We start from the raw sequence: 22,114 nt of genomic DNA, 5'->3' as shown, positions 1-22,114 counted from the left end.
TACAAAGGCTTTTTAACTACTCTGTCAGCTTCTACTCTTCACAAGAGAACCAGAGGGATCTTTTAAAGACACACTAATTCCAGTTACTGTGTAGTTTAAGGTAATTTTTGTGATCTGCAGAACAATATGTCCCTGTCCCATTGGACTTCTTTTAGTTATTTGTAGCCATTAACCTCACTCCTAGTCCAGGGTCATGGAAACCTCTTTTCCTCTGCTCAGGCTGCTCTGTCCCCAGACTTTACTATGACTGGTTGCTTCTCATCATTCAGCTCTTAGCTCAATTTTTAACCCCTCTGACAATTCTCTAGCCATTCAACCGAATTATACTTTTGCAGCTGTCTCTATCAATCTGACAATTTTATTTTCTTCAAAGCACCTGCCTCTTTTGTAATTATTCATTAATGTGTTTGTTTTCTCCTCCCTCTAGAGGGAGTATATGAGCACAGTGACCTGTATGCTTATTCACGTCTGTGCTTAGAACATCTCCCAGGCACTTGGCAGAATTGATTGGGTTTTCTAAGGACATTAGACACATGTGGCTTTACTAAACTTCTTTTTATTTATATTAAACATCTTTACTCAAATATCAGTGGACCTCTCCTATTCTCATAATTTGAGATATGGTCAATAAATCTAATAATGAGTCCTCTGCATTTTTTCCTGGCATTATAGATTTTTTTTTTACATGGGCAGATACCAGGAACTGAACCTAGGTCTCCAGCATGGCAGGCAAGAACTCTACACTGAGCCATCATGGCCCGCCATATAGATTTTTATTATTTCTCAGTCTTGACCTTTCCAGTTTGAAGAGTCCTGGTCTTTGAGGTTATTGCTGGTCCCTTTGTCATTTCAAATACACTTTTCTCTATCTTTCCTAGTTCTACTCTATCTCTAGTAAAGTTTATCTCAGAACGACCCGCAGTAGTTTGTTTTCAATATTCACCTTGGGGATGCGTACCACCTTGATGACTTTTGGAGGGTGCAGAGTCATATTTTGGATCAACATCTTTTCAAGCAAAAATCTTTGGTTATTTTCAGGTATTTTTATGAGGAGATGATTAATAGCTCTGACACTTTTGCCTGGACTATTTAAAAATATAGTGCTACATTTTTGTTCATTTAAATAATTTAAAATGCCTGTCCTGAGTGTCTTTCTGATGTTTAGCTTTCTGCCATCTTTAGACTTGCAAATTTTGCTGTGCGCTTTCTGCTTAATTCATTGTGGAGCTTTTTAAATGAGACTGGCTTTCATACCAAATCATGGGGAGTTCTGTACACCACATTTCTTCATTGAAATAAGTACCCGATTATCTTTAGCATCCTTACTTCTTCTAAAAGTTCTTTTTATCAGTTAAAGTAATCTTACCAGTCAGCTTCTTTTGTGGTCTTCAGTGAAAATTGTGTTAAAGGCTTTTTTTTTTCCCAAAGTATGTGTTTGTCTTCCCTTTGGAATTCCCTTTGAGGGTGTTACTAGCAGCTGCTTTGATCATTATTTTCTGCCTTACCTGAATGTGACATGAATGGCAAGCTTCCCTGTTTTCTTCTTGGGGATTTTCAGTTTTTGAAAAACATTTTTGTCTGTGTTGTTTTAGGTGTCACATGGCCACATGAATTTTTTTCCAAGCATATTCCCTGGTACCTATTAATAAATATTTATTGAATGAATATTGAACTAAGGCACATTATTTTTTTAAATGAACCAGTCTTTAAACTTGTTTGTTAGTAATGTACCATTAAATAACATCTAGAATGCATCTAGATTATTAACTTTCTTAATATCTAATTAACATCTGAATTTTGCCATAGCCCTATTCTCAAATTGATGGCTTTTTTGTTTTCCTCTTCCCCACAAGGAAGCTAAATATAATTGTATTGTAATGACTGTTACTTAATGATCTCCTGAAAACATGTCCTGCTCATCTACTGAGATCCAGACTAACGCATTTCTTCCCCACGTAGATTTTTGAACTACATGCTCTTAGAAACAGTCTTTTAATCTATGTAAAAATAGACAACTCCATATCTTAGCTCTAGGAAGCATTTTACTAGTGTCTTGGTTAATATAAGCACACTTTTATTTTCTGGTTTGCTTAATATTTGTATTCTTAGTTTTAACATTCTGGTTGGAGGGGCCATAGAGTGATTTGTGTTATTAAGTTTTTATTATGTGATTGTTGACTTTTTACATAAACTTCTTAGAAGTGCAATTTCTGGCAAGATTCTTACCTTCTTTTTGCTGGCTTTTATAAAGAACATTATGCTGTCTTCCTGTCCCCATCTTTTTTGTAGTCATTGATTATTCTCATGATACTAGCTCTCTAAAATGCTAATCCTGGATAGGCTCCCATGAGAGATCTTTGCCAAGTAATTAACTTTATTCATTTTGTTTAGGAGGCCTCCAGGACTGACACAGAAACTCATGTAACATGGCTTGGTGTTTTGATGTTACCTTGCTAATGTTTGTCTTGTATTTATTCATCGAGCATTCACTGTATGGCCATTAGGTACAAAGCACAGTTTTAGTTTATCAGGGGGATGAAAGGTCAATGAGAGGAATTTTTGCTCTTAAGGAATTTACAATCTAATGAAAATATGACTGTGGAAAAAAGCCAAAAGCTCAAAATAGCTGTAATTAAAAGCGAAGTGAAGAATTATACTACAAAATAGAAGAAGGAGGAATAAATACTTCCAAGCTGTTTCATGGAAAAAGTGGAATTTGGATTTGACTTCCAAGAATGGGTAGGATTTTGACCAGAGTAGGCAGAGGAAGCTGAGAGGTCCTTGAACAAGAGTCTGGAGCAGGAGAGTAGAAAATAGATACAATTTTAAAGGTATATTGGGGGGGAAAGTACATTGCTATTAGGATACAAAGAGCTCTGAATAACCAGTTAGAGATTTTGGATTATTTGGTAGGCAGTGGTGAAAAAAAAGTAATGTTCAGAGACATGAGCTCTCCAGTAATAAAAATAACTGCAAATTATTGTGTGCTTACCTGTATCAGGCATTGGGTTAGGTGTTTTTATCTAACCTACACAACTATGCTGAAATGATAGTGATGTTACTCCTATTGTATAGATGAAGAATATGAAGCTCTAAGAGGGAGACTGATCTGGAAATACTGCAAAGGAAGGATGACAGCGGATTGGGAGACAACTCCAAGCTATTAGCAGAGGATCAATATGGCAGACTAAAGATACAGCTTTGCCTTGTTTTGCCATTCTTCTGTCCTAGAATTGAACAAAATAATATCTTTTAAAAATTCACCATCATGCTGGCAACCTCGATCACAAACTCTGAGGAAAGTGAAGGCAATGGCATGGGGATCAAAGAAATCAACTACAACTCCGAATGATCACCAGATAGGCCAGTGACAGAAGGTGGAGGTCAAGCAGTGACCCAAGCCTGCAGGTGTAGATCCCAGTACTAGGAAGAAGGCCATGAAGCAACTGTCAGAATGACTGATTAAGATATTTCTGTAGGAGTAGCCAGGGTTCAGTGCTTCCTGTCATTGGCCTCTGAGCCAGGCTACATCAAAGAGAGAACAGAGACCACAGGCACTTGAGTCAGGGAAGGCAGGCAGCCCAAGAGTATGGCCCTCCCCAGGAGGAATTGAAGGAACCTGTCCAGAATAACCACTAACATGCCTCACTCAATGATACATTTATGTAGCTCAGTCAACTTGCCTTCTACAGTCATGGGCTGTAAAGAAGCATTCACAGAGAGGTTAACTGGGGATCTCAAATAAAATTATAGGTTTATGAATCCAAATTATAAAACATTTGAGAGATCCAAGAAAATTCCCGATCCAAAAAAAAAGTACCAAATTCAGCAAACGGAAGAATACGTTCATTCTTTTTTACATCTGTCTTGTATTTATCAATTTCTGCATTTTGTTTTACTTGCATATGGGCATGCTAAACTGCAAATTCTAAGGAACATCAAAGTAATAACCATAGCTCATTGAGAGGCAATTGTAAAACAGACACAATCTCCCAATTTCCTTCTTCAGACCCAATTTGCTGCTCATATGAATGCTTGAGCTTCCTATTTCTTGCATTAGGTCTGTGGTTTAGCTCCCTCACCACCACAATGACTGTCTTTCCTTTATGCCGTCTGCATGTTGGCACTTATGTGCAGCAATACGTGCTCTCGTGGTTTGGACACTTGAATCAGACACCAGTAAAGTTAGAGACAGATTCTGAGGAGAGCTTTAGAACACCAAGACTCAAATTTGTTAAAACTTTTTGAAGGCATGAAAAACAGCAAATTGTTCTTTTCTTTTTTCTCATTCTGAATTTAGAAGGCCAATATAAGACAGTGGTTTTCAGTATGTGCTACTATTTAAGCATATTTTCCAAGAGATTTTGCACATAGACTCGTGAAGAATAAATGTTCACAGTGACTAATCTTGTTCCTGTTAACACTAGAGAAAACAATTGTGGCTGACAAGATAAACTATTTTCAGGTTTTCTTCTTTTTAACTATGGCAGCTGTCATCTAAAAGGCTGTGAGAAAAGCAGCAGGCTTTCATCATCTAGGGCTCCTTTTTTTTTAACCTTAAGAAGGAAACTGGCTAGTAATTCAAAGAAGGCATGCACGTAATACTTACATTTTGTAGCCATCAACTTTTCGAAAGACTGGGCCCACTGCAACACTTCCTCCAAAGTAAGGCTTTGAAAAGAAACAAAGGTGTGTGACAGTAGTACAAAGACCTCAAGGTTTTGCAGGATTGAATAGAAATATGCTATCCTGAAAATAATGCAAAAATATAATTACAGTTCATTTGTGTAAGTTTAGGATGGAACTTTTTTTATCTTCCTGTGATCTTTTACATTTTCTTTTACTTTATAAGTTTTTAAAAACATGAAAAATTAAAAAAAAATTTCATTACGTGACATTTGGAAGATATGATAGAATGATTTTTGAAAAGATAAAGAACCATAGTCCTATAATCTCCATATTCCCAAATTATCACTGTCAATATGTTGATGTAGTTATGTTTTAGTCTTTTTGTTGTATGTGCCTTTGTGTTCTTAATCAAGAAATAATTTAACCATGTGTGTATCCTTTATGTGTGTAGATTTCCGTTTTATAAGCAGGTTTATATGGCATTATAAATGTTTTAATAATAATTTATAGCATTATAATTATAAATATATAATCATTTATAGTCTCAATCATTTGTAGGAACTGTGGAGTAGTCTACAATGTGGTATTTCATAGTTTACATAATTATTCTCAATTAACATTTTGATTATTTCTCATTTTTCAACATTAAAACCCAACGTAGTCCCAATGTGATTAAGACTTGCCATGCCCACCTAGATAGGATAATTCCTCAGGTGATTAGCGAAAGTGAACTCAAAATGGGTAAAAAGGATGCATTTTGAAGGTTCTTGATTCAAATTGCTGTTAAAATAAGCATTATGCCATTATGTTCTTCTGCCAAACAACAATGTATTTGCTCATTCGTGTATTGGATCTTGGAGTTTATCTACAACATCTTTTTGTATGCACTCATTAATAGAGTTAGTAATCTTATATGTATCTGTTATGTATGGTTATCTTCTTGCTTTGTTATTTGCTTAAATTTTTTTTACATATTGAAGGTTTTAAATTTTATTACTGTGAAAAACATGTCAAGTTGTTTTCGACCTGAAAAGTATAAACAGTACCATTTGCCATTTAGAAAATATTTGCAAAAGATCCTGACATTAGGGAATCTTTTTCTGTGCATTTTGGGGCTTGGTGGGGTGAGTGGGCAAATGATGATGTATGCTCAGAGATAAATGATTGCATTTTCTCTATTTAAAAAAAATTAGTCAATGCGTTTATTGTCATTCATTTGCACTGCATTCTTAATTTTCCAATTCTCAAAGCTGAATGTAATCACAGACAGTTAAAGATGCAAGCCAGCACTGCCCATTGGTTATACCTGTTTTAGTTGGCCTAATAATTGGTGCTCAAGGAACAGCCGTGAGAATTAGCAGGTACTTAACACAATGAACGAAGATTAGATAAAGAGGTTAAAAAGCAATACAGAACATGGAACAATATTGGGAGTCCTGAAAAGATCAAATATGTTTTGTTTTCAAAAAATTCGGATGGATCCTGCTAGTTTTAGATGGGCTGTTTGCATCAATACTGAGGCTTAACAGGATTCTGCTGTTTAGATGGCTTTCAAAAAACATTTCCATGAAATGATATCTGACTCACTGTTCTTTTCTCTTGTTAGAACTATTAGAACAGCCTCCTAAAATAACCTTTTCAATCCAGCGAAATGGAAAGTGCTAGACAAGGTATATTGTGTCTCTATCTGTTCCACACATTCCTGATACATGGGAAAGAATCAAGCGTACAATCTGTGTGAAGATGCCATCACTGTCCTGTCTTAGTTTAAAAACAGGAATTGGTAATTATTGGTAAAAGAATTCCTTTGCCTCTAGGATTTATGAGCTTTATGGAGAGAGATTGTGATTGACTTAATCACGGCTGGAGGTCAAGTTGTGCAATGTTTTTGGTTTAACCCTACTTTTGCTTGTGGTTTTCTCTGAACATTCTCCAAGTTTCATGCTATCCCATGGCTATACAGATCCCCTATCAGAATCATTCTAAACATCTTTGTCTTCCCACCTAAACCAGTTTTCCTGACAAAATTCCCCTGTTTTGTACTCCCTCTTTTCTTCTGGACATATAGGTGATGGTTACCGATCAGATGTGGGAGCATTTTGAGACATCATGACATGGAATGAGGAATGAAGAGTGTTTGGTCTGACAGTTCTTGTTTCTAAGCCCAGTGCGATATTTATAAGTTTTTGGTATTACTTGAAATCCAAGCCCTAGTTTTATTACTTATGAAATGGGGTTAATAATACATCTGTCTCTAAAGGATCATGAAAATTAAATTAGGTAGTGAATATACAGCATCTGTCAAATGGCTGCTATGTGAATTCTCTTTCCTTGGCCTTCCCCTAACCTAATAGTGAGTCTACCATCAGGTAGCCAGAAGTGCAAGCCCTGATGTGGACACTCTGTAGAAAGCCATCAAACAAGAAAGAAGCTGATCCCAGTTCAGCCTTTCATGTCTTCATCCTTAGACACATCTGTGCAGTTTAGCAACCTCAGCTGGTCCTTTAAAATGCTGAGCTTTGGGTCATACTCTGTTCTTCCCCACGCTACGACCACACGGTACCTGCAAACATTGCCGGCCATTTTAGTACTGCAGGGCAGGAAAATACATGCTAGCAGCTCTGACTTGGGAGATAGATGTGACCAGAATTGAGGTCCTGTAATAGACCAGATTATTCATTCACTATTAAAGTAAGTGCTTTCTTCACTTTAGGAGTCCCTTGAGGTGAGCAAATCTGGTCAAATGGTTTGATGTCTTTTTTAGACTTTGCACTTTCCATTTTAGTAGAGTCACTGCTCCTTTCTAAGTTTAGGTGTGGCAGGGTGTTGAAGAGACCTGGGGGCTTGCTAAGCATTTTGTTACCCTTCCAGTCTCTCCTCCTCTATCTAGTGATGCATATTTCCGGCACTTTGTATTTGGAGGGTTAGAAATGTGATAATATTTTCATGTAAAACTTTTAAAAAAAATCTAATAATTTGGATTCATAATAAACACTCTAAAGACACTTAACTGGCTGAATTCTCAGAAGTAAGCCACGAATAATGAAAACTGAGATAATGCATGGAAAATCCTTGACTTAATAGGAAGGGTACATGTGATCTGAATTAAAAAAGTTCAGAAGTCCATGATTGTGCTTCTGGTGGAATTGCTTATGTGTAAATGCCATTTTTACTTTTTGAACAAAATATATGAACATAGCAGTTGTATAAATACACACCTGTTTAGCATGTGATAAATATACTTAACAATGACCATAGAATTTATATGCTGCTTACTTTGAAGGGGGCCTCTTAGAGTTATCTCTGCACATCTTACAAATCCAACAAGTCCGTCTGCTCATCTTTCTAAAGAAATACAGCATAAACATTATAATTTAGTCATTAAAAATGGTTAGCTAGAGTCAATTTTTAAAGAGCACACAAAATTATAAATCAAAAAATAAGGATAGGTTCTTGAAGTTGATGGATTATAATCACTGTCAGGGGTAGAAAGGAGAAAGGAGTGTAAAATGATTCATCTCTCAGCGTTTGATGGGAAAATAGGTGCTTGGAGTTATAAATGACTTGCGCACTCATCTGGCTCACGTATGCATCAAACCACGGCATTTAAAAAAATATAATCTCTGAAAAGATCTTTCCATTTGGGGCCCACTGACAATGAATTTACCAACTCCTAGGGCTTCCCTTTTTGGATAATTCTTATTTCTAGAAAGCTTTTTTAATCTGTTAAACAATAATTTGCCTCTTTATACTTTTTTTAATGTATATATAGCCAAATAAAAAATAAGCCTCACTAAGGAAGAATTCTGAGAGGGGTGTTGCTTACCGGTTTTACCCACTCAGGACACTAATTCTGACCCTAAAATTCAGGTAGGGTTTATTTAGTCCAGGCACCTTTGTACAACAATACATGTCGCAGATGATTTTAAGCTCAAGACTTTGAGAAAACAGCTAAAAATTGTATTATTATTAATTAAATTCACACTTCATAATGAAAGCTAGTAATAGTTGAGTATCACACACTTATATATAATGAATTATTAAGAATAAACAGAGAGCTTTTTTATCAGTCTTTATCAATTCATTCATTCTGTTGAGCACGTTAGGTGCCAAATACTGGCTGATGGTAATTTACATAGAACCTGTCTCTCCTCCGCCTGTCCTCAGTGACAATTGAAAGACATTTGATGGAGATTTTTATACAGGAAGTCCAGGAGCCTCTGAGAACACATAGGAGATGAATCTAACCAGACTGGGGGCTTTTACCTGTAAAGTAACAGAAGAGGTAGAATCTAAAAGATATGCAGGTGTGCACTGCTGAAAGGGAGAGCAGCAGCATGTGAACACATCAGGAGGCAAAGGGTCATGTCCTGGTTGAGGAAATGAAAGGAATTTAGTTACAGCAGGAATCTAGAGTATGACAGGGAGAGAGCTGAGGGAAAAGCCTGAAAAGTCAAGCTTGAACTGATAACCATACTAAAAAATGTTCATTGCAACATTATTTATAAGAAAAAAATAGAAACAATATAAATTTTCATCAATAGGTGAATGGTTAAAAGTACTATGCATTTATAATAGAATATAGCAATGAGAATGAATTACCTAGATTCATATGTGTGGGCATTAATTAGCTGAAAAAGATAGTATGGAATAAAAATAAAGTTTACGAACAAATGCTATGTACATTATGATGTCTTTATATAAAATTTAAAAAACACAAAACAACACTAGATAAACTTCATAGACTACTATTACTATTACTACTAATAATACCACTAATATTACTGTTACTACTAATAATGGAGTTAAGCTCAGGCCAGATAATAAGAAGTGATTTTAAACAGCTTATTTTATCTTAAAGACAGTGGGAATCACTCAGAGATTTCAAGGAGGGAAATGAAATAATTGTATCTATGTTTTAGAAGGATAATGTAGAAATAATTTAGAGAAAGGCCAGTTCAGAAACTGTAGGAAAAGTTTTCTATAGTCTGTGCAAGAAAAAATAGTAGCCTAAGTTTGAGTAGTAGCAATGTAGTTAGAAGAAGAGAAAATTTAGATGTAATGAAGCAGAATGCATAAGACTAAATGATTGATTGGACATAGAAATCATAAGGAATAAATAAAAAAGAAGAGGAACCTATTAGAAATGACTGGTACATTTCTACCTTGTGCAATGGGGCAATTTTCATAAAGGAGTAGATGAAATGGTCCATGAGGACAGTATGGACTGAGAAAAGCAGATGGTCAAAGAGAGATGAGTGAAGAATATGATCATTTAAGAGGTAAAACAAGAAAGAGGAAGAAAATCAGTATAATATGGAGTCATAGAAATCAAGGAATGAATTTTTTAAAGGAAGAGTGGCTAAATGAGTGTTAAGGGGTTGGAAGAACTTAAGAGAGCAAAGGGATGGAAAAATATCCATCAGACTTATTAACAAGAAGATCATCAGTAACATTGGTGAGAATGGGTTCAGTGGAGCAGTAAGTGCAGAAATAAGAGGGAGGGAGGAGAGGAAATTTAAATATAGGGCCATTTGTACAGGACTTCCTGTACTTATTCATCTCTCTCCTTCTTTCCTCCCTCCCTCCCTCCCTCCCTCCCTTCTTTCCTTCCATCCTTCCTTCCATCCTTCCTTCCTTCCGTCCTTCCTTCTTTTTTTTTCTTTCTTTTTCTTAGCTGATGACAGAATGATTTAATTGAGAGAGAGGCAGTACTATGCAGTTGACTATTCTGGACCATACATCTCTGGGGTGGGGCATTGTCCGTAAAGACTACAATGTGACTGACAGGACCTGGAGTTGGGAAATGTTGACCGTGGAGAGATGCTGAAGATATGGGAGAACAGGGAAAGTCAATAGAATGAAAATCTTTAGAAAGCAGGAAGGCTAGAATTCAGTATATTGGGGTTGGGACATTGGAGTAGTGGGAGTAGAGGGAGAACTTAATGTTTCCTTGCTATTGAAAGGGGCAGGGAAACTATGGGTGCAGATCCAGGCATATGTGAAGGTTTGGGGATACAAATTTATGGGAGTGTGGCCTGATGGACTTCATTTTCTCTGTGGATCTGTATTGTAAGTGAAAGGACCAAGGATTTGGGGAGTTAAATATATATGTACACAGAGGAACAAAGTGGAAGAGTAATAGGTTAATTCATTAATTAGGACCCTTTTGACTTCAAGTATAGATTCAAGCCAGTTTAAGCAAAAGGGAGAGTTTATCAAAAAGATGTTGTGCATTTCAAACCAGCGCGGTATTGAATGAATGGGGAAAAAAAAAAGATGTTGTGCATGTGGAACTAGTTTCTGGATGGCCTTCAATGCAAGGCTAAAGATATTGGTCTCTATTCGGCTAAAACTAGTAATTCATTGAGGCCTTTAAACAGCAGTGTGATGAAAATAATAATAGTGCTCTAAAAATATAATTCCGACGTAGAATGAATGACACTGAAATAATTGAAGCTAAGAAATCTGCTACATTGACTGGCTGTCTGTACCTGATCCTGTGTATAATTGGACCCTGAACTAAATTCATATGTTTCCTCATTTCTGTGATCACCTATAATATGCAAGTTACCAGTAGCTCTCTGTTTAATCTTCTAAGCAGGAGAATGGAAAAGAGCCTACTGACTTTATATGTTTTTCTATCAGTTTAACAAGTCAACTTTTCTACTAGCCCTTAAGGTCTCTCCTACCCTCTACATTTAACAATAGTTCTTGTATCTCATTATTTCCCCGCTAATCAACTGGGGCTCTGTGTATGTATTTTCCCCATTTTTTTTGGTGACTCCTGTAACTCAAGTGTATATATATATATATATATATTAACTCAAGTGTATATATATATATATATATATATATATATATATATATCTAATTACAGGTCATCTTTTATATGTAGACCTGTTTGGCAAAAGGAGAACAGTCTTAGTATGCAACACTTGATGTCAGAAGCACAGCATAGGTAAAGTAATTTCTGGATGAACTAGAGTTTAGGGGGTTCCCAAAGCCCCTGAGATATGACAGAGTATATTAAAATAGTTCTGGGCTCTACAGCCAAACAGACATGTGCGTAAGTGTAGGCCCTTATTAGCTTTGTGGCCTTGGGCATATTAACTAAACTCTCAGATTCTGAGTCTCCTTTTCTCTAAAATAGAACCATGAAGATTAGAAAAAAATGCATGCATATGAAAACTTTCCATTCCAATTAATCTTATCTTCCTTTAGTTTCTTGCATTCTGTAACTCGGGAAATGTTTCCTAAGCTTTTTTTTCTTTTTTTTGTATGCACAGGAAGCACACATTTTGTTACACTGCATTCCTTACTCTGTTAAAATTTCACCTCAGTCTCTACAAGTTTTCTCAGTTAACCTTATCCATTCTACAACATATCAGCATATTTCCTGCAAATCCCCGTTCTCTTCATTTTTGTTGTTCCTCTCTTCCTATATCTGTGTTGTTCCAACATTATATTAGGAACTGGGGTCCCAGCTATAGAATTAGCTGGATCTGTTACAGGGATTCAGTTACAAAAGCTGGGCATGTGTGTAATAATGATGACATGGGACCACCAGAAGGGATTCCTTTGGCCAGAAGAGCTTAGATGGCCTGATTGCTGGAAGAGAAGGGATGAGACAACAGTCCGGCCAGAGCTTCCCCTTAGAAGTGATTATGTAGGCTGTCCCCTCTACAGAGATGTCTAGACCAGAGGGAGAGAGGAGGCTGAAATCCAACCCATGCTCTGCTGACCAAGCTGTGGGCCCCCACAGTCACTTCAGACATGTAGAGGAAAGGCTACTTTTTTCTATTCTCACAAACATGCTCTGTTGACCAGCAGCAACCTTGCGTTCAGCTATGTGACAGATTCATGGGAGGTTCTCTGCCCCAAAGTACTCATTAATTGGGTGCACTGGAAAGGGATTGAAATATGAATATATGAATATAATATAAATATAAATATATAATGTTATTTCTATTATTGACTTAAAGTACTCCTACTAGACTATACATTCTCTGAAAGACTCTCTTCAAATGTTATTTGATAACCATGTGCAAGTAGTTATTTAGTATTCTAAGTCAAATATTTACAGGTTTATCCAGTCATGGAATATATGTAGAATGTAATTTCATATATCCATTAACAATACAACAAATTACAGAAAATGAGAGCATTAACCATTAAATGAAATGGTGACTGAATTATGTACAAGATGTATTATGCATGAAATAGATCACAAAATAGTGTTGTTTTATGAAGTTGTCTGTTTTTTTAATCCCTTATGAAATAAAGACTTTGTTGGATGCTGTCCCAGGGACTGGAGTTCTGCTCCCAGGCCATTGCCCAGTGCCTGGCGCCTGCTGCCTGTTTTCTAAGACATGTGGAACAGGATGTCTGCCCGCATACCTGTGCTTCACACCATTCATTACCATTGGATTCACTATTACCATGCATCGCTACTTTGCTGGAATATTGCAAAACATCATGTCTTATAATGCCGTCTACACTGAAACAAAGAGATTATTTCATGAACATTTAACTGAGCTTCAGGTTGAAAGATGATATTGACCAATCACCTGAGCTTATTATACCCAGTACTAAATTTATAGTAATGGGACTCAAGTTCTAAACATGAAGGGTAAAGGAGATTAAACAAGGAGGGAAAAAACAAAACGAAACAAAATATTTCAAAGCAATGTGAAGCAGATGGAGGAATAGAAATTAAAATTCTCATGCCCTGGGCCATGGTGGCTCAGCAGGCAAGAACACTTGCCTGGAATGCCAGAGGACCCAGGTTTGATTCCCGGTGCCTGCCCATGTATAAAAAAAAAAAAGGAGAAAAAAAAGTCTCATGCCCTAAAATGAGAAGAGACAAGGCAGCTTTTGAAATTTTATTTGACAAAATGAAGAAAGCACAATTCAGTCGTGAAAAATTGCCAAAATAACCAGATATATCGCAATCATGTATCCCACAATAATTAACGTTAAGTGCTACATCTGGCATCTACCGTTTAATAACAAAATATAGAATGGAAAAGTGAAACCCTTTCACATTTTTAGTTGAGAACTTTCAAGAAATATTTTTGGTAATTACAGAAAGGGTAAATTCTAAATTTTTTGAAAATTCAAGATTAATATTTTTATTAAAATACCCTAATTAATAAACATAAGTTTAGTGTTTAGAATTAAATCCAACTAAGGATATCTTCAGTTAATTTTTACTCTTCAAACCAGAGTCCACATGATCCTAATCAAAATAAAAATTGACTTCAAAGATTTTATAGAACTACAATTGTATATTTGACAAAAAAAGAGTTTTCAACAAAAAAATGACCTAAATTGATAAAATATAGAGCTGATTTAAATTGTGGAAAATATCACCAAGCCTCAAATAAAAAACAATCATTATTTTCTCATATTGGTGGTATATGTGGAAATATTCCATTGACCTAAAAATAAAATATCGAGAACAAACAAAAATGAAAAGATTATTGTGTGCTGGAGAACGCATATTTGGCAAGGATTTCTACAAATAATCTGCCTTCAGGTTTTTTGGCTTTGCTTTGTTTTTTGCATGGGCAGGCACCGGGAATCGAACCCAGACCTCCAACGCGGCAGGCAAGAACTCTGCCGCTGTGCCACCATTGTCCATGCTGCGTTAAGTTTTAGGTAAATACATTTTCTACTTCATAAATATTGGATTATGCCTATCCGTATTTTGTATTTACCTCCTTATCTAGAATTTTGTTAATTTCCTGAATTGATGTTATAAAAAATCCTATACCTTTTATTTGTATTTTTCCATTGATTTTTCTTTAAACATTTGTTTATCTTAAGTAATTATGTGACATTACATAACTATTTGCCTATTCATTTTATTTTTCAATGTTCTCTTGGTAAAATTAATGTGCACTTTTACAATCTAAATATAAAATATTTAGAACAAGTTCAGATCTCCGTAATTACTTTTGTTCCAATGTTTTCTCCTTATAATTATTTGCAAGCAAGAATATATTTCCTGTATAGAATATAATTCTTGGAGTAGTTTATAAATGCATTAACGATGAATTATGCTAGATATGCATTAGCCAGAAATAGGTTCATTTCCTCCAGCGTTTAAATTAAATCTTTCTCAAAGCAATATGAAAAGAAATGGGTTTTATTAAATCTAACCTTTTCACATATTTTTTTTATTATCCTGTTAGGCAATCAGTAAATTCTGTTTATATATACAGTTTATGATAAATATAACATATTGTATTTAAATGCATTTATTTTATAAAGTAACAGGTCATAAAATTTAGAAAAACCTGGAGCAATTTACATCTAAGTAAAATTTTGATTGCCAGAGCACACAAAGTCTTGTCATTTTTAAAAGGAAGCAATTTGTGGATAGTTGTTCTTAGGCATAACACAAAGGATGACATTCCAAAAAGTGAACGGCAACAGTGCTTCAGATAAACCTTACATTCCACAACTGGAATCAACATGTCCAGTAAAATGATGAAAGTAATCATTTGGTAATGCATGATTTTTGAAACAAACAATTCTGGAATGTCTGATTCACAATGTCTCTATCTAAACAGATATACACACACAAACATGCAGAAAAACATGCAACTAAAGATCATAATACCCTAAAACTGTAGTATTTCCTTTATTACTAAATTTAGAATCTTCATTTATAGACAGGGTCTCTGTGAGTTTAATTTTAAGCATTAAAAACCTAGGTCAGACAAATATGTGTTTACTTCTATTTTTTTTCCTTACACGAGATACTGCAAGTACTTCTAGCAGTAATGCTTTTGAAATCAGCGTCCACCAATCAGTTTTATCAAGCCAACATTCTTATATTTGTCAACTATTTCATAGTCACATACTTACAAATATATCCTGTGGCGCAGCCCACCATGCTAAGTTTTATTTCTTCCTGATAATGATCCTTTTGAAATCAGGTTCTGAAATTCCATGAGACATCCAGCATTTTATTTTTCCTGGCAGAAAGGGACTTTACTGTCTCTATAATTGCCTGCTATGGCACTCTGGTCTCTAGGTGAATGCTCTGTTTTTACACACAGGTATCTATGCAAAGAGAGGTTTTGTTGAATATGGAAAGTAGTGCTGTGGGACACCCATGCATTGCTGATAAAGAGGTCTTATCTAACATTATTGGACCATCTGAAGTGACCACATGATTGGAAGCAGTAACTCTATGAAGTCTTTGACGTAATATTCAAACTTTCTTTTCCAAAACAATTCAATTTTCTACTTTTAGAAACTGTATGGTCCTAAGAAAAATCCATCTAAAAAGAGAAAGAGAATTGAATACGAATAAGTAGGCAACACTACAAACACTTGCTATCAAATTATTGAGAACTTTAAAGTTTTGGTAGCACAACATTATGAATGTAATTAACAGCATTGAATTATATATTTGACTGTGGTCAAAAGGGGAAATTTCAGTTATATATATGCTCCTGAATAAATCTTTTTAAAAAACCAATAGAACTGTAAAACACAAACAGTGGATCCTAATGTAAGCAATGGGCTCTTGTTAATAGTAAAATTATGCTAATATTCTTTCATCAATTGTAACAAAGGTGCCACACTAATGCATAATGTTAATAATAGGGTGGTATATGGGAACTCTGTCTTTTTTTCCACAATTTATCTCTTAACCCACAACTTCTTAAAAAATATATTAGAAAAGTTGGAAATTATCAAATTACTGGGCAATTCAATTGCTGCAACTGAATGACTTAGAAAAGGCTCTTCTTTTTTCTGTTAAAACTTTCTAGTTCCTCCAACTGGTCTTATAAGGTGCAGTTTCTTGATTCTCCCTCATGCTCTAAAATCTGAATTGAATATGATGCTCTGGTTATTGTCTAATGAATGCAGAGTATAGTGAGATTATTGCCCTGTATGTAATCTAACTGTTTGTGTGTGTATATATATGGGAGAAAGAGATGGGTGGAGTGGGAGGTTGGGGAATGTTTGAATAAAACATTAGAAAATAAGATCAGAATGTGACTGATTATTTCTTGAAAGATTTAGGAGCCAATGAGGTAGAGCACTCCTACATATCTTTAATGATTTGAGGCTCAAAGCCAGCGAAATTGAATCTGTCCAGGCTAAGGGAAAATTTGGGGGCTAGAGAAGATAGGCAACTTAAGAAAATAAGAAGCTGGGTAGATGTAGCAGTGATGCAGGAAGTAAAGAGTGCTCATTGGGACAGTTGAGAGGGCCCGAGTAGTTCTCTAGGGCACTCATTTTTTCTGGTTACTAGTTGTCCAACCGCCTTCCCCACTTCAGGACATTTGGGTTGTCAGGTCTCTCCTGGCTTTGTGCCTGGGATTCAGGGTTATTTTGGTGCTGAGCCCCCTTTCTCATGGTTTGGGTGCAAGGAGATGTCAAGAAGAGTCTGGAAGTAATACCCTACAGGAGTGACGATTTCAATATCTGCTTAACAGAACAAAACATCAGCCTCTTCCCAAGGATAAAAGTTGCATCCAGAAATACATATCCAACAAAGCTGAGAAACAAAGAAGCCAAGGAGTGAAGAGTAACAGAATTGGGTAGGTGAAGGGCAGTACTAGGGGAAGTCCAAAGCAAAGAGTAGCTGTCTGGAGCAGATTTCTAAGCATTTTTATTTTCCCGTTCAAAGGTAGGCCAGCTTCATTTAATTGGGTAAGAGCAATGTAATCCTTGGTACATAGAGGACCATCTCAATCCAAAGGTATCAGGTCAGGGCAGGTAATAAGATCATTATCCTTTCATTGGGGGTAGCGTGGGAATGTCCTTTACTTTGTCAGGCCGTGTCTCTCTCATAAACTTGAAATCTGCTCATGCCTGAGCACTTCCACTCTATTTCTATATCAACCAAAATAAGTCCAAAGAAACACAATTTCAAACGTACAAATTAGAGAAAATTTAATATTCCAGTGTGGTTATAATTCAAAATGAACTTCTCTATAAGAAACAGAATGATGAAATATTAGATATTACAAAAGAAGCCCTATCTTTTCAGTGCATCTCATTTATATTATATAATTGCTGCCTTTGGTTTGGTTAATTAGGTGGCACTTTTCAATTATTCTAGAAGCTAATTAAACTCTTAGATATGGCGGATTATTCAGGGACAAGTGCCCAGTGGGCAGCAGTTTAGCTGTGCTCATGTTTTTATTTTCATGTGAAAGTAATGGAATAGTTACTACCCTTAATGCTAGGGGGAGTTTCTTTAGATGAGTACAAACTACACTTTGATTTTCTATCCTATTGAAGAAGTTTATTTCTTTCCAAGCCACATTTTATAATCATATTGGCTATTATTTCTAGCCATATACATCTGTTATTTAAAGTCATTTAGAATATGTTTCCATTTCCTTTCGCTAAAAATTCAGTGGCTAAGTAATAAATAATGAAAAAATTACTATTGTTTTTCTAACACTTAGGTGCTGCATTAAACTCTTATAGTTCCTGCTCAGCAATGCAAGAAGGTAAAATAAAAAATATATATTGGAATGAGCCATTAGAGACAATACCTTAGTGACTGCCTTCTTAGTCTCTAACACAATCTCCTAAAAAGCAATTATTTTAGCTATACATTCCTTCATTAAAGGAATTTTTACAAATTATTTTACTCTAGTCTTTATTCACAAAGATTTAGAGAGTTTTTACCAAAAAAACTGATACGTGAATTCCACATATCATTGTAGTCATTTGTAAAAAATTGAGTGATATGAGTTCTCCCATGCTATAAGACACTGAGTAGTTTGACTCATCATTGTTTTCTTTATGAGGATATTCTTTACACTATGAAATAAGAGCTGTGACCCCTCCTGGAGTGAACGTATGTACATGACTTGTATTTTGGGAAGCCCATTTGCCATCTATGCTTCTCTGTTTTCCCATGTTCCACCTGAACCCATTGTGTCGAGATGATTGGAGTCCGTCCCCGCTTTCCTTGAACTCTTGATCTGACCCCCTTAGTCTTTCCACTCGTTGCTCTCTGCTCGCATTTCCTACCCTTACTGTACCTTAGCAGAGCAGCCTCATTCTGTTTTCATAGACTCAATGCTCATGTCTGATAGTGTGGTCTAAAATTCTGCAGCCCAGAGATGTGACTCATTTCCTTGCCTGGTCCCCTCTGGCTGGCTGTTGACTAGAAATAATCTAACTTTGGCTTCTGATTTGTGTGAGCCAAAAAGATAGTGAGAACTCAAATCAGAAACAGATTACTGAGCACCTGACACTGTTGCTGGCAGAAAACACACTTAAATAGTAATTAAAACTAGCTACCAGTTTTTTCCACATTTACTCAAATGACTTATTTTAAAGGGGCCTTTAATTATAGCTGTGGCCCTGCCAGTCTGTAAAATATAATCACAGGCATTCTTAGTTTTCCACTTGACAGCTGCTCTCAATCCATTCTTTTAGACTTCTCAGGAAGTCAGTGTGTTCTCAGGTTTCTGACCTCCAACTTTAATAAGTAACAGCACCCGTGCTTAGTCCCTCTTTCTTCCGAGCACTTAGTTGACTCATCCTGTCCTTCCCAACTAATTTCCAAGAGATCAGATTCTCATTTTTCCCCTCATGTATGTCAGACAACGTTAATACAGCTACAAAAGCGATGTTCTTTTCCTGGAAAAAAAGGGACAGCCCACGGTTGCTAAATTTTGACTGGGCTGTGTCCACTAGGTTTTTTTGTTAATGCTGGTGTACATTTGCATTATATAAACTGTGGAAAATGCTGAGAACTGGGTTGAGGGTTTATCCCTCTGAAGATTTGCATAGGCTCTGTCAGGCAACCCAGGTACTTCTAACCCAGGTCTGCCTTGTTCTTTCCTTGGGTTGGGGGTTACGGCACCACAGGTCCAGTATTATGCTGAACATAACATGTTTCCTTGTCATCAATCTTTGCAGGTAACCAGCTTTTCTTGTTTACACAATTTCACTAAGGGTGTAGTGTTTTCAGGGTCTTTGGCTCAGTTTCCCATTTAGCACAACCTTGTTTTCTGGCTTGCAAATGTTCTTATAATCCAGAACTCTGGGTAACTGAGATGAGTAAATGTTGAGTTCGACTATACCTTAAATGCTAGCTTACTCTCTGGTTTTGTCCTCCCTCTGTTTTTGGCCCTTGGGGATTTCCTTTTTTTGTGTGTGTAAACTAAACCATGCATATAAAGTGGATATTTTTTTCCTAGCATTTTTGAAGTGTCCAGGAGTGAGATGATCTTCCAAGATACCTACCTGTCTTGTCTGTCATATCCCATATTTTCTTTTCTGTGAAATTATGTAAAATTAATTTTCCAATGAAACCAAATGCAATGAAATATTAAGGAAACTGGAACTTTGTCATTTCCTTGTTATCACAGATGAAAAACACCATTATTTGTTTCTTGAAGGGAGGAATGCCTTGAACATTCAGGGGCCCATGATATGTGGTTACAAAGTTGAGGCTTTTTCTGGAGTCTCATCACCTAATCAATTCACTGTCCTTATCCTTACACAAGCCTTTCCTTGCTGTCATTTATAAGGTAAATGGATTTTCTGCGAACTAGGACAGATCCAACAAACCTGTGCCACATTTCTTGCTTTTTTTTTCTTTTCAACTCAGAGAGTAAAATGGCTCTTCTGCAGACCACTATGTAAAAATGCGTTGACCTTTTCTTGAAACAAAGCCATCCCAGAACAATGGTGAATGGTGGTGAATACTTCAGATGCCATCCATTCATGGAGACCTCTGTGTAGTGCAGGGACTCAGGGAAGTAGATGGCTGAGTAGTCACTCAGAGACAAGGGTAACTTGAGAAGAAATAGGCTCCTCCACCAGCTGGCAGGAGGTACCTAAAAGGCTATGAAGCTCAGGCTTAGCTTGCATGTCCCTTCTTCCATTACCAAAGGAATCGCCCGCCTTCCTCACGCAGGCTTCAAGTGCACTTTTCTCACATGTGCACTAGAGTGTATAAGCACTATGGCTGGCACAATGGATACTCAATGTTTTTAGAATGAACAAATGTATTCCCTTTATAACACAATTCATAAAAAAAAAAAAAAGCTATCCTCACCGTTCTTAGTAACCAATTTTCACTTACATAAAAAAATTGTGTGGTGAGTTTTGGAAGAAGGATTATATTGTAAAAGTTTTCCTATGTCTCAGTGCTGCTTTAGAGATACCCCTTTCTCTGCTGTGCCTTTTTATAACCTACAGTTAATGTAGTGCCTAATGATATGTATCTGGAAATGCTAAGCTTTGAAAGTATAATTTACACAAATGCGCATGTTTATGAAGCATGCAAATTTGTACAGTGGTGCCCTTGTGACTGTCAAATAAGGAACTAGAATAAACACAAAGAGTAAGTTTGTCATTAGATCTGAAAATAACAAATAACATAAACTATCCTTAAACCTGAGGAAGGACATTATATGCAAATAAAATCAAATGAAACACTTTTAATTTTTAAGCAAGAAAGAATTTTAAAAAGAAAGGCAATATCAGAAACTTCAGAAACCTATTTTGTTATGCCTTCTTCCATCAAAAATACTTATTTTTCCTTCTTAAGCTTAAATATTTGGGAATTTGCTTTAAAACCTCTAAAACTAGTCCATCAAATAAGTATTCTTTTCAGATATGGAAAAAGGTATGCCTAAAACATTTTTAGATGAAGGCGAAGTAATTTGGTATAAGGAAACTTATATTCAAAGGAAAATGAAGACTAATTGCTGCTATAAAATGTATAATCCTGGGGCCCCAGAACTATGAAAGCATTCCAAATATAAGACATCGGCCGGTATAGATTAACAATGATTTTTATTTTAAAAAATTAAGGAAAGTGAAACAATGGGAAATAGAGTAAGGGACTTAAACATAAGAAATATGTCTTTTGCTTAGAAAAGAAAAATTCTTGAGTAGTAATCATAAACATCTATTTTCAAATACTGCAGAAAAATAATATTCAATAAAACATGACATTTATTTAACTTTATTGAAAGATTCCAAACAGTAACTTAGGAAAAATAGCATTTGGATTGTTTTCTTTCCCCTGCCCTGCCCCTGGCATTGATTCCATCTTATTGCTTTCTCAATTGAAGGGGCAAAGACCCAAAAGAAATGTGAAATTTTTATCAATCCACAGCTTTCTTTATACCTTTACTGAACAGTTTTGTGAAAGACTTTCAAAATAAGGGAGATATTTTTATATTTAAATCTTGGTAGTTTATGTAGGAAGTTGAAGAGCTTACGTCAGAGAATGTTTCTGTGACCCCATTTTAAAGAAGTTCTATCACGGAAACTTAGAGTTGAAAGGGACTTTAGAGACAATCTAGTTCAAAAGCTTTAATTTTATTGACAAAGAAACTGAGCACTTGTGCATTGCTCCAAATCAGTTGTGATTTAACTGAGGCTGAGAACCAGGCCCCAGGTCCCCAGTTTCTGTGCTTTTTTTTTTTTTACTATGATTTTAAGATCTTTCATTCTTTTTATGATTTCCTAC

General features: G+C 35.8%; 1 protein-coding gene and 1 long non-coding RNA gene across 2 annotated transcripts in view; one reads left to right on the top strand and one right to left on the bottom strand.

Annotated features, from left to right (window-relative positions):
- Positions 1 to 15,725, bottom strand: part of RGS13 (regulator of G protein signaling 13) — a 28,239-nt gene extending 12,514 nt beyond the window's left edge. Inside the window, exons 1-3 of the mRNA XM_077157270.1 lie at positions 15,508 to 15,725; positions 7,906 to 7,974; positions 4,610 to 4,671 (exon numbers count right to left, since the gene is read on the bottom strand). Of these exons, the coding sequence (XP_077013385.1) occupies positions 4,610 to 4,671; positions 7,906 to 7,970 (127 nt within the window). The 5' untranslated portion in view covers positions 7,971 to 7,974; positions 15,508 to 15,725. The remainder of the gene's footprint in view (positions 1 to 4,609; positions 4,672 to 7,905; positions 7,975 to 15,507) is intronic.
- The window catches only part of LOC143680778 (uncharacterized), a 56,438-nt gene that overhangs the window by 11,313 nt on the left and 23,011 nt on the right, over positions 1 to 22,114 (top strand). The gene's annotated exons all lie outside the window — the stretch shown is intronic.

Source organism: Tamandua tetradactyla, chromosome 4 (genome assembly GCF_023851605.1).
Source record: "Tamandua tetradactyla isolate mTamTet1 chromosome 4, mTamTet1.pri, whole genome shotgun sequence".
In the NCBI taxonomy this organism is placed as follows: domain Eukaryota; kingdom Metazoa; phylum Chordata; class Mammalia; order Pilosa; family Myrmecophagidae; genus Tamandua; species Tamandua tetradactyla.
The sequence above is the reverse complement of the archived record's forward strand: the minus strand, read 5'-3'. Positions and strand labels throughout refer to the sequence as shown.